Source organism: Nyctereutes procyonoides, unplaced genomic scaffold (assembly GCF_905146905.1).
Source record: "Nyctereutes procyonoides isolate TBG_1078 unplaced genomic scaffold, NYPRO_anot_genome, whole genome shotgun sequence".
In the NCBI taxonomy this organism is placed as follows: Eukaryota; Metazoa; Chordata; class Mammalia; order Carnivora; family Canidae; genus Nyctereutes; species Nyctereutes procyonoides.
Genome location: NW_026575125.1, coordinates 11,057,942 through 11,071,181, shown reverse-complemented (window position 1 = coordinate 11,071,181; position 13,240 = coordinate 11,057,942). Strand labels below are relative to the sequence as shown.

The window sequence follows — 13,240 nt, the reverse complement described above, 5'->3', positions numbered from 1 at the left end:
GCTTCTGATAGACTGGGGTTGGCCCAACCACAGGAATTTGCAAATTCTGTCAGTTGAAGATCTGGGCTTGATTGTTTCTGAGAAACTCTGCTTTAGTAAAATTGACAGTGGCTGCTTCATGAGATGTAGAAAAGATAATCTAAGCAAATACACCTAGTCAAAAACTCCCTGGCCCCTCCTTGAAAGTGACCCCATTTCATAACTTGATTGTTTGGTAAACACCAGGCATTCTTCCCGTGCAAGTCAATGTAATCTCAGGCATTCTCTCAGTAAATATCTTCCTTGAATAAGTCTTAATGCCAGTGTCACTGTGGAAAATTATTTGCTTTTGTGGGGTTTTTTGTTTTTGTTTTTTTACCTTTTAAATAATCAACCTGTATTGTGTTACAGAGCTCTGTTCCCCAAGACTTTTTTTTCACTGGGAATAGTGAACATTTAAAAATGGTGTTTTTGTTTTTGTTTTAACTCAGGCACAACCTATCTATTAGGGTCTGTGAGAATTTAGTGGTTCATGACTAACTGGGCCAGAACTAGGGCGTGTTAAGGCCTCCGGTCCAAAAGGTAATGGGGTGCCACAATCCAAGTGCTCCAGGTCAATATTTTATTGCCAGATTTAAAAACTTCATTGTTAATGAAAAAAATCCAAGGGGAACAAAATATCAAAATTTTAAGTGAAAACAGGATCTGACCCTTGTACTTGTGTGCTCATTTCACTTGCCTTACCCTAATCACATTCACATTGAAAAAACAGAGTAGATCATTAGAGTGTATTAGAGGTGTTTGTTTCAAGTATGCCTGTGTCTCAGAGATGGATACTGGATCATAATGTAAGATCTAAAACATGAACTCTGAGCAATAGCAGTTAAGATCAGGGACTCTGGAGCCAGACAACCTGTGTGTGTGGCTTTGGGCATTTTGCTGAACCTTTGTTTTAGTTTTCTCATCTGTAAAATGGAGATAAGAATACTGCCTTCACATTGACAGGATGACCATGTAATTTATCCAAACAAGGGTAATTTTGAGAGTGAAAATGGCACTAACAGACAGTACAACTCTCTGATGTTATTTATTACAAAATAAACATGCATTATCAAATTATAAAGTTATCTTGCAAAAAATGACAAAGGCATTAACTTTCAGATGCTCAACAGCAAGACTGCTCAGTCTGTTTTGTTTTTTTGTCCATTGAACCTATGATTTTCCATGTGTTCTACTGACCCCACCAAGTGGTGGCCTAGTGATATCATGGACTTTGTGTGCCATGTCATGGACCAAGGCTGGCACCCCAAGTGGCCAGCAGGATAGCAGTGTCCCACCACTGACAGAGGCCAGAATCCTTTGTCCCCAGTCAGTTGTGTCAAAGTGTACTTCATTTTGAGACCAGCAATCTCCCTTTGAGGTATCCTAGAAAGAGAGTGATATGACATTGCTTCCAGAAAGGGTCAAGAAGCCAGGGATAGTGATGCTTATTTTTTAGATTTTACTACATGTTAAAGTGAGAACTTGTCCACTGCACATGTATGCCCCCACCCCAGAAGATTATGCCATGCAGAAACCCAATAGAGACATCAACCAAAACCATTTCATTTTGTTTTAATGCAACTACTAATAATTTGTTTAAAATGAATAATCCATAACAAATGCTAGATTACACCAAGGCATCAGGACAATATGCAAGACCAGGACTTCCCATAGGAAGCTGGGCTGTAGGATCACACTATTCACCTAGTTGTTGTAGGGATTAAAGCAAATACTGTATGGAAAGTGCCTAGAACAGTGCCTGGTATATAGTAAACCTTCAATCAGTGTTAGCTCTCATTACCATTTTTTTTCTTATCATGGTTCGGACTTAAAAAAAACTTAATGTGCTACCTTAGAGAAGAAGATACCATTTCCTAAGGGACACATAAGTGGAAATGTCTCCTAATCTTTTTTTTTTCTGAAAATGTTAATTTTCAGTGAAAATAAGAGCCTTGACTACAAAGGCCCAAACATGATTTATTTTATTCCCTGCCTCGTTCTCAAGTCTTAAATTTGTTAATTAAGCTTCGTATTTCAAATGGCCATTTTGAGATGCACAGTTGAACTCCAGAACATCTCCATGCAAAACACCTAAACTTAGATTTCTCAGTTTTTTTTTAAGACAAAGCAATGACTACCAGTGCCAACTGGCATTTCTAAGGAGTCTCCCCTTAATGCCCAGCACTGTCAGACATCTCAGGTGTCCTTCTTGCTCCTCTTTGCAGTGTCCAAACTCTCTTGCTTTCTTTCTTCCTTAACTCCAGCTCCTCTGGAGCCTCTGAAGTTGAGCTCTTTCAACCTCATCACTGGTTTCCTTTATCACTGGTGTCATCTACCAGCTTCCAGCCCTTAGTAGTTGATGACTTTAGGAACTATTTCATTATTAACTCAATACCCATTAATGCCACTTTTCATTGAGGGTCTTCAATAATCTAATGGATAACTGGCCCCATCCTTGGCCTTCCAATTCCCTGACTGCCTCACTGTCAGTTTTCCCTCCAATTGACCTTAGCCATATGCTCATGGTCATACCCTTGTCCTTGTCTTTACCTCCTGTGATATCTTGATTTTTGAGCATTTATTTCTCTCTTCCATTCATTACTGGCTTCTGTCCTTCTGGCACGGTTATTTTAATATTCTTATTTCAGCATGTCATTGACCCCTCAGTGAAATGGCCAGTCTGTGAATAGCCAGTGTCCCCTTCATGTTCTCACTTTACTACCTTAGAGTCCCTGTTTGATCACTACAACTCCCTTGGAAGCACCCTTAATGGCCCTGCTCTCCCTCCCTCTTTCCCTTCCTCTCTTCCAACTCCTCCATTGTCTTTTTTTAACTGACAGTGTTTTAACATGGCAAGTGCCTTCCTTTATCCCCATCACCAATTTCTCCCATCTGGTAACCATCAGTTTGTTCTCTATAATTAAAAGTCTATTTCTTGCTTGATCTTTCTCTTTTTTTCCCCTTTGCTCGTTTGTTGTTTCTTAACTTTCATATGAGTGAAATCATATGGTATTTGTCTTTCTCTGACTTATTTCACTTAGTATAATACTTTCTAGCTCCATCCATGTCATTGCAAATGGCAAGATTTCGTTATTTTTTATGGCTGAATAATATTCCATTGTATATACACCACATCTTCTTTATCCATTCATCAATTGAAGGACACTTGAGCTGCTTCCATATCTTGGCTATTGTAAATCATGCTGCTATAAACATAAGGGTGCATGTATCCCTTTGAATTAATGTTTTTGTATTTTGGGGGTAAATATCCAGCAGTGCAGTTGCTGGATTGTCAGGTAGTTCTATCTTTAACTTTTTGAGGAACTTCCATACTGTTTTTCACAGCAGCTGCACCAGTTTGCATTCCCACCAACAGTGCACAAGGGTTCCTTTTTCTCCGTGTCCTTGCCAACACCTGTTTGTCTCTTATGTTGTTGAATACCTATTTTTTCAAAGTATTCCAAAAAATAGAAAAGGAAGGAAAGCCTCCAAATTCATTTCACGAGGCCAGTATCACCGTGATACCAAAACCAGATGAAGACACCACTAAAAAAGAGAACTACAGCCCAATATCCCTGATGAACATAGATGTAAAAATTCTCAACAAAATACTAGCAAACCAAATCCAACAATACATTAAAAAAATCATTCACCATGATCAAGTGGAATTAAATTTTGGGTTTCAAGGGTGGTTTAATGTTTGCAAATCAATTAATAAAAGAAAGAATAAGAACCATATGATCATTTCAATAGATGGAGAAAAAGCATTTGACAAGGTACAATATCCATTTATGATAAAAAAAACTCCAACAATGTAGGTTTAGAGGGAACATACTTCAACCTAATAAAGGCCATCTATGAAAACTCACAGCTGACATCATCCTCTAGGAGGAAAAACTGAGAGCTTTCCCCCTAAGATCAGGAACAAGATAAGGATGTCCACTCTCACCACTTTTATTCAGCACAGTACTAGAAGTCCTAGCCACAGCAATCAGACAACAAAAAGAAATAAAAGGCATCCAAATTGGTAAGGAAGTAGTAAAGTAAAACTTTATTTGTAGATGACATAATTATATATATATATATATATATATATCCAAAAGACTCCACCAAAAAAACTTCTAGAAGTGATAAATGAATTCAGTAAAGTCACAAGATATAAAATCTACATACAGAAATCTGTTGCATTTATATACACCCATAATGAAGCAGCAGAAAGAGAAATTAAGTAAACAATCCCATTTATAATTGTACCAAAAATAATAAGATACCTAGGAATAAACCTAACCAAAGAGGTGGGAGATCTGTACTCTGAAAACTAAAATCCTGATGAAAGAAATCGAAGAGGACACAAAGAAATGGAAAGGCATTTCATGCTCATGAATTGGAAGATTTCTACAATAGCCTCCTAACTGATCTGCTGCTGCTACTCTTGACCCCGTGGACCATCCACTTGATAGCCTGGCATTTGCTATGTTGAAACCAATCTGTGAATTCTAGTCAGTTAGAATAAAATCCATCCCTTTATACCGGCTTGCAAAGTCCTATATGAATCTGAAATCACCTGTTCCTCTAACCTCATTTTCTACTACATCATCTTCTTTTCCCCTGACTGCTCTAATATTGCCCAAGTTTCTGCAAACTTATAATATGACTCACTTGGGACTCCTGTGAAAAGTACTAACTCTTAGTGATCGTTCCCACCCCTACCCCCCCTCCCACCCCCGCAGCCTCTGATTTGGAGGTTTGGGAAAACGTACAAGAATCTACTTTTAACAAGTGTTCCATGTGACTCTTACGATACAAATACAGCCTAACAATCTTCCACATAAGCATTCTAAGGAAGTCCTACCAATTATTCAGAATTGGGAAGCAAAATGAAACTCATTTTCCATCTCTGGTCTAAGACAGTATGCAGTCAGTGGCCATCTACTATGTAAGCCAGGGAATTCTGGGAATGTAGTTTATGTGCTGAAATACCCTCACATTCTAGTAATTCCTGCATGGCACAAGTGCCACTTTGTGCAGACTCCTCTGGATGAGGTTGAAGAAATGGTTATCATCAACAAGAAGGCAAAGAAGAGAAAACTGAGAAAGGCTTGATACTCAATAGCATACAGCAAAGAGAATATGTGTGTGTGTTTCCCTAGGCTGTGGTAGAACAAAATGTTCCTAAGAGATAGAAAAGAGAAACAGATCAACCAGCCAGATACCAGTCCAGAGTATGTGCAGGAAACATTTCTGTAGATGAGGTCAGGACTCTGTGAGCTCATACACATGCAAGCTCCTCAACATAACCAACGTCTAAATCACAATAAATGTTTAGCTTTGCATCTAGGTATTTGGAGCATTGACAGTGAAACATTTTTGGTTTTGTTCCAACAGAGTTGTATATAACTATGGCTTCAATAGCAAGTTTAATTTCTCAGATTTTAGAGGAACAGATTTTGAAAAGTACCTGTCATTTACTGTGTGTTAAACTTTAACTTTAGTTCTCTAGTGACATTGTTACAAGCACTAGCATCCTCCACATTAAAGGCCATGTTTCTTTTCTAGAATCAGAAACTGAAAACAAGTGCAAGCTGTCTGGTGTCCTGTATAAAAGTGGATTATAAACCAGGGTGGTGCTTTTCCAACACGTACACACACTAAAATTACCTGGGGGGAATTTCAGAAATCCTGACTCCTGTGTGCCCCATCCCAAGATTGGAATTTAATTGCCATAAGGTGTGGCCAAGATTTGGGATATTTGAAAGATCCCCAGGCTATTCGAATGGGCAGGCAAAATTTAGGAACCTGGAGCTAATGATTTTGAGCATCTATTTGAACCCTCTAACCTCTGGATAGTGTAAAATTTGAGTTTATGCATTAAAGTTTAAGTCGAGACAATGAGATCAGTTTGATGGGATTTATCAAGTTGTGACCAACCTGGGTAGGGACCTTATTTACGTAAACCAGAGCAATTGATGAAAAAGTCAGTCGAAGAAGTTATGTACACAAAGTCACATATACACAAATTATTAATGTTCAAAAAATCAGGATTTTTGGCAGTTTTGTCAAACTGAGTATATGTCTCCAATTAGAGTTGCCTGATAAAACAGGGCTCCCAGTAAAAATAATTTATTAATATAAGTGTCTCCTATGCAATATTTGGGACACATTTATACCAAATGCTATTTATTTATCTAAAATTCAAATTTAACTGCATGCCTTATGTTTTTATTTTCTAAGTGTGACAACCCTGCCCCAATTTTAAAGGACGAACCTAAGCAATAAGCCAGTATAGTAGGACACATCAGGACAAAAATGAACCTTAGCATCTCGCTCATCATGTAGTCTATTTTTTGAATTACATTGCCTGGTTAACTACCTCAAGCTCTACCTGACTTTGTCTGTGCTGAGGGTCAACTGTACCTTATTCTGTCTCTTCTGTCGTCTCCGGAGCCGCAGGAACTCCTTGTGTTGCCTGGAGACAAAGTTCACTGCTGCATATTCCAGTAAGGCAGCAAACACAAACAGAAGGCACACTGCCATCCAGATGTCAATCGCCTTTACGTAGGACACCTGAAAGAGAGAGAGAGACGAGAGGGGGCCACTGTGAAAACCTGTGGGGAAATTGGGTTCCTAATGTTGTGAGAAGCAGACTACCTCATTTTCCTTGATTTTCTATCCTTTCCTTGAGAGAATGCTTAAGCATTTCCCATTCCACTTTGCAGATTTGGGGCTGAGCAGTGAAAAGTACATGCTCTCTGCCCCAGGCCCTTGTTCATCTCTCTCAGTATAGCCCATCTGCTCAAGTAGCCTCATCCTGGAGACCAGCTCCGAAGATCACTACAAGAATTTCCTTCATGGAAAACAAAACAAAACAAACTTTGAAACTGCATATTTCCTTCCATTTTTTTCCTTACTATTTAAAAGCTAGTGTAACTAAGATAATTCCCAAACCTGGATGAGAAATAAGCCATGTGTGGCTTTGGGCCCTTCAAAAACCTATTTGTAATTTCCATCAATCTAGTGGTCCTGACAATGAAAACAAATTTCTTTTTTTTAAAAAAAAAAGATTTTATTTATTTATTCATGAGAATACTCAGAGAGGAGAGAGAGAGAGGCAGAGACACAGGCAGAGGGAGAAGCAGGCTCCATGCAGGGAGCCCGATGTGGGACTCCATCCCAGGTCTCCAGGATCATGCCCTGGGCTGAAGGCGATGCTAAACCACTGAGCCACCCAGGCTGCCCTGAAAACAAATTTCTAAAGAGTTTTAAACTATCACAGTTCAAAAATATTCAACCCATCAGGTTCTGGTCTTGGGAAGGAATCTGGATAAAAAGGAAATTTTATAGCACTTTCTATGGTTGGCCAAGTGTTCGGTATATATAATCTTAAAGTTTGAGAAATCAGATTCTGAAAGCAAATAGTTTTTACTTGCAATGGAAAGTGCTACTCACCTTACCTCATTCCCAATTATTTTTTAAAATAACTAGATGATGTTGTAACCTACTGGACCCCAGACTACAAAGGATGCTTATCAAACTGCTAGCTGAATGTGTACTATCTAGCTCTAATTTTTTTTTAAAGATTTACTTATTTATTTAAGAGAGAGAGAGAGAGATTGAGGGAGAGCGCACATGTGATGGAGGGCAAAGGGAGAGAGAGAAGCAGACTCCCTGCTGAGCAGGCAGCCTATGCGGGGCTCCATCTCACCACTCTGAGATCATGACTTGAGCCAAAATCAAGAGTCAGACACTTAACCGACTGAGTCACCCAGGCACCCCACCCTAACTTTTTAAAAAAGTTTTATTTATTTGAGACAGAGAGTGAGAAAGAGACCCTGTGAATGTAAGAGCATGCATGGGGTAGGGGGAGAGGGAGAGGGAGAGAGAGAATCTCCTGCAGACTCCCTCCTGAGCACAGAGTCCAATGCAGACTCAATCCTACGACCCTGAGATCATTACCTGACCCCAAATCAAGAGTCTGCCTCTTAACCAGCTGAGCCACCCAGGCACCTCTAGCTCTAACTTTTAAATACGGTTTCCAATTATTTTGATAGCAGACACTGGGTATTTACCAGCCAGTATTGTAAGCATTTTACCAGTATTTTCTAGCCATTACAATAACTGTATTACCCTTATTTTCTGATGAGGAAACTGGAGTACATACAGGTTAAATTATTACCCAAGGTCACAGAGCTAATTAAATGGCAGAGCTAAGATTGTAATTGGATACCAGTCTGACTAGTGGATTTCCTTCCCCCCTCCCCCTGCCACCACACACACACACACACACACACACACACACACTACTAGGATTATAGTTTGTATCTTACATTTCTCTTTGACCTTTATAGTGAGCATTTCTTACATCATTTAACTTTCTTCTAAATCATACTTGCATAATGGTCCAGACGATGATTAATAATTCTGTATCATAGGGCATATAGGTGATTTTTAGTTCTATTTTTTGCTACTATAAAATTTGGGGCTATGAACGTTCTTCCCCTAAAATATTTGGCTGTATCTCTGATTATTTGTTAGATCAGTCCTTAGAATGGGATTATAGGAATAAATGATAGGAAAACAGGCTTCTGACTTAGAAAGTTAGTAGTAACACAGTAGATGTAAAAGCAGAGGCTTCAGAGTGAGATGACCCAAGTAGAAAACAGCACTCTGTTCCTAACTCTATAATTTTGCCAAATTGTTAAACCTCTTTCTGCCTCCCATCCTTGTCTGTATAATAGGGACAATAATACCTATCTCAGAGTTATGTGGATAAGATCACTTAATATATACAAAGTGCTTAGATTAGTATTTGGTACAGAATAAGTGCTATATAAACGTTTGCAATTATTTGTGTACATAAGGATGTGATTTTATTAATGGAGAAATTTTGGAAGAGTGAGAAAGATCAAGGAAAATAAAAATCATCCACGATCCTAATATATTCCAGTTATTATTTTTAAGGATACACCTGCTTTACACTATTTGTCTCAGTCAACCTGAACTACTGGTCAGTCCCACATATGTTGTGACAAAATGGTCCAGCACTTTATCATCTCCAGCACTTTGAATATATCACCTTTCCTACCTGGGATACTTATTCTCATTCTTTCTGATTCATAGACTCTTCAGAATCCTTCAGTACTTGACTCATGCCAGCTCACCTGGGAAGCCTCCCCAACCTTACTACTTTCTCTCATCTGAGTTAGGAGCCACTTTCCTTTGCTTTCTCATCTTTCTCTGTTGAACCTGTCCCTTTTTACTCCATGAACTTCTCTGACCCTATCACTAGAGCATAAGCCGTTTGTTTTGTTTTTTAGACAGGCTCTATATATTATTAACCTTTGTATCACCAACATAGGACCCGGCAAATAGTGAGTAAGCATTAGCTATGTAGGATGGATGGATAAATCAATGATTGATTGACAGAAGGAATAAAGGAAGTATCTGGCCATCTTTCCATCTTTGTATTAAATTTCAATAATTTTATACTATATAACCTTACCCGCAGTTGCATGTATTTGATATTTCTAGGAGTGGACTGTGAGTGGATTTTAATTCTCTTAGCACACTTAGCATGCCTGGAATGTTTCTTCCCTTAATAAGCAATCATTTATCTTGTGTTTGCTCTTCTAGAGCAATCCTGTTCCCCTGTAATCTGTCTTATATTTGCTCTTCTGGAGCAATCCTGTTTTCCTGTAATAATAGAACATTACCAATCACAGCATTCCCAGTTATATATTATTCAGAAGACCATAAATGTTTTAAGACCCAATAATGAGAGGAATTTGTCAGTGCCTGAGATATGTTCATACCAAGAGCTAAGTCCAAGACAGCTGACCGCCACTCCTCCCGTTCCTGGTGTTTACAGCATTTAGTAATTTGTAAGCCTTTTCCCCAACTCGTTCTGGCCATCAGCAGGCCAAGCACATATTTGGCTTCTTTTATAGCTGCTCATAAATGAGCCCTTTCAGTCTCTTAAACATTTTGGTTGGTCTCTGAGTTTCCTCCAAATCATGAACATCTTTCCAGCATTGAAGTGCTGGCATTAAATGCATTATTCACACGGATTTAGAAGGTGTTGTGAAACATCTATTACATATGATGTGATGTCCCTTGGTGCTAGTCTCTGAGGATTGAAATGCCTTTTTGTTGCTTTTACCCAGCTCTGATGTCAGATTCTCTCACTTTGGCTGTTAATCCCTAGATGTTGTTAGCTCACATCTTCCCCGTCACATTCTTTTTATGATTCTTGGGCTTACATGATTGCTTCCTGAACTACTTTACTACAATCTTGCAAAAAATAGTTTTCAAAGGTAATTAAGCTCTCAAAATGCTATTATGACTCAGTGAGTTGGTATCTTTCCAGGCATATTTAATTCAGGAAAATAAACATTGAGGGCATACTATGTGGAAGGCACTGTACTAGGTGCTGGTGGGAGGGGAGCAAAAGGTATATGGATAACAAAGATGCACATCGATACTTCCCAGATCATACTTCAGAGAACCTTGTTCACACTGTGCTCCAGAAAGTGCCATTCCCATACTTCAGGGAGCAGCAAATTATGGCCTATGGATCAAGTCTGGCTCACTATGTGTTTTATAAAGTTTTATTGGAACACGGCCATACTCATTCATTTACGTATTATTTATGGCTGCTTTTACACTAAGATGGCACAGTTGTGACAGAGCCCATGTGGCCTGTAAAACCTAAAATACATACTATGTTGTCCTTTACAGAAAACATTTGCTATGCCCTGACCTAGACTGTAGTGTCATCATGTTTGTCCTGGGTTGTACATCACAGTAGTGCTGCTTGGTGCTTGAGAAATTTGTGGTCTACTGAAGGAGACAGTCAAGTGAACATATCACTGATACAAAGTAGATGGTCTCCTGTGCCAGGGTAGAAGAAAGACCAAAAGGCTGCTAAAATGTCGGGAGGTTGACAGAGAAGATCAGGAAAGGCTTCATTCTTTAGTGATGTGGCATTTAACTAATGTTTGAAGAAGGTCAGGATTTGGTGGGTGGAAACAGCTATGAAAACAAAGCCATGAGGATGGGAGAGTAGATGGGCCCAGGGATGGCAAAAATACCTATTAGCCAGGGTGTGCTAGGTACCTGGGAAGTACATGGTGGGCTGCGAGCAGATAGGCTGGGCCAGCACACTGAAGGCCAAGCAGAGGGCTTTGGGTTTCAGACGGCTTGTAACGACAAGCTGATGATGGTTTTGAAGCGGGGTATAGCTGTGTAAGTCCTTTTCTAATTATCCTGATGTTTTTTTTTTCTTTGTCTTCAAAAGCAAGAGTCTTAGCAAAAGCAGACGTTTTCCCTCCTTACCAAAAGTTGCCTTCCTTCCTCTTGCCACTTTCAGCTCTACACAAGGCCTGTTCTCCTCAAGCTTTCCAACAACATCTCCGAATCCTTTGCTGGATTTTCTTCTATTTGTCATGTTCCTTGAACTCTACCTCTTCAATTTTCCTTCTATCTTCATATCCTCAATGAATCTACCCATTGGATTCTATAGTTTTCTTCTTGTTCGTGTGTGTGTGTGTGTGTGTGTGTTTGTGTGTGTGTGTGTCCTATAGCAGAGATTGGCCAAGTTCTCATGAATCCCACTTCCTTTCCTGGGACACCAGTATAAAAAATTTGCCAGTTCAGTTGAATCCCCCGTGCAATGTGGGCAGAAGTGATAGATGCCACTTTGGGGCCTCTAAAATCTCCCATGAGGTCCTTATGATTTAACCCTTCTGCAGCCACCTTGGATGTCACTGATTTCAGATGGCAGTGCCAAAAGATGGAAGAAGCCTGGATCCCTAAAAGACCTAGGGCCACCCACTCTACAGAAGAGTATAATTTAAGTGAGAAATAAACTTTCATTGTATTAAGCCACAGAGATTTCAGGGTTCTGTGTTTCCAACACTCCCAAATCCATCATTCAGTCCTGACCTCTCACCTCTCATTCCTGTCATAACTCTAAAATGCCTGCAGTTAGTATTTGCAAAATCAAACTCATTAAATGCCCCTCCTTCCCTTTCATCTGATTTGAATCTTCCCACTAGCAAACATAGTTTCACCATTGGTTCCTTCCTTGCCTTCATCTCTAATACTCAATCTGTTGTAAAAGGTCAACATTTCTTTCTGCAAAGTACCCTTGGTTTTATTCTTTCTCTCCATTTTAAATATATCACTACAACCCTGGCAACCAACACTTCAACCTGGTTATTATAACCTCCTGACTGAGCCCCCCACTCCTTGTATTCAATTCTTCTCTGTGGCACTTTATCCTTTTGCTTTTGCTAGATTAAATTTAAAATGCCAATTTCATGTTGCAACATACCTGCTTAAGAATTGCCGAAGCTGCCTATTACCAGCTCTTGTATCCAAGATCTTGCACAGCATGTGTCCACCCCAGTTAATCTGATTCCACTCTTTCCTAACATGAACCTTGTACTTTGTTTAAGTAATTCTGCTTATCCCTGAGGGAGCCAAGTCCATTCCTACCGAGAACCCCAGTGGTTCATAACTGGGTGTGGTTTTGTACCCTAGGAGGCACGTGGCAATGTCTGGAGATATTTTGGGTTGTCACAGCTAAGGGGAGGTGCTACTGGTGTCCAGGAGGTTGAGGTCAGGAATGCTGCTAAATATTCTATAATGCACAGAACAACCTCCACAATGAAGAATTATCCGACCCCAAATGTCAGTAATTCTGAGGTTAATAAACTCTGAGATGGAGAAAGCAAAAACTCTCCCAGCCCAGGCATCTATATGTAGTCCAGTGGTTCTCTACTGGGGACAGTATTGTTCTGAGAAGACACTTGGCAATGTCTGAAGATGTTTTTGGTTGTCCCAACTGGAGAGTGGGGTTTTGCCACTAGCTTCTAGTGGTTAGAGGCCGAGGATACTGCTGTAGATGCCCAACAATGCATAAGACCGTCCCCATGACCTAGAATTACCCAGCCCTACATGTTAATAGTGTTAAGGTTAAGAAAACCTGGCCTATATGTTTTTTATCAGCATAGACATTCTTCCTGCCTTTCTGCTACCTGTTTATTGCCAGATAATTCCTCAAGGAGTAGTTCAAATTCCATCTCCAGACTGATGCTTTCTCTACCTATTCTAGTCCACAGTGGTCTTGCCCATCTTCAGAATTTGTATTATACTTACAGTTAGGATTGTACAGTTTAGTCTTTGCTTCGTATATGCATTTTTTCTTCACTCAACTAAA

At 39.6% G+C, this 13,240-nt stretch overlaps 1 protein-coding gene across 2 annotated transcripts in view; it reads right to left on the bottom strand.

Annotated features, from left to right (window-relative positions):
• The window catches only part of GLRA2 (glycine receptor alpha 2), a 173,943-nt gene that overhangs the window by 29,902 nt on the left and 130,801 nt on the right, over nucleotides 1-13,240 (bottom strand). For both annotated transcript variants that reach the window (XM_055338563.1, XM_055338564.1), the window contains exon 8: nucleotides 6,436-6,585. In XM_055338563.1, coding sequence (XP_055194538.1) covers nucleotides 6,436-6,585 — 150 coding nt within the window. The remainder of the gene's footprint in view (nucleotides 1-6,435; nucleotides 6,586-13,240) is intronic.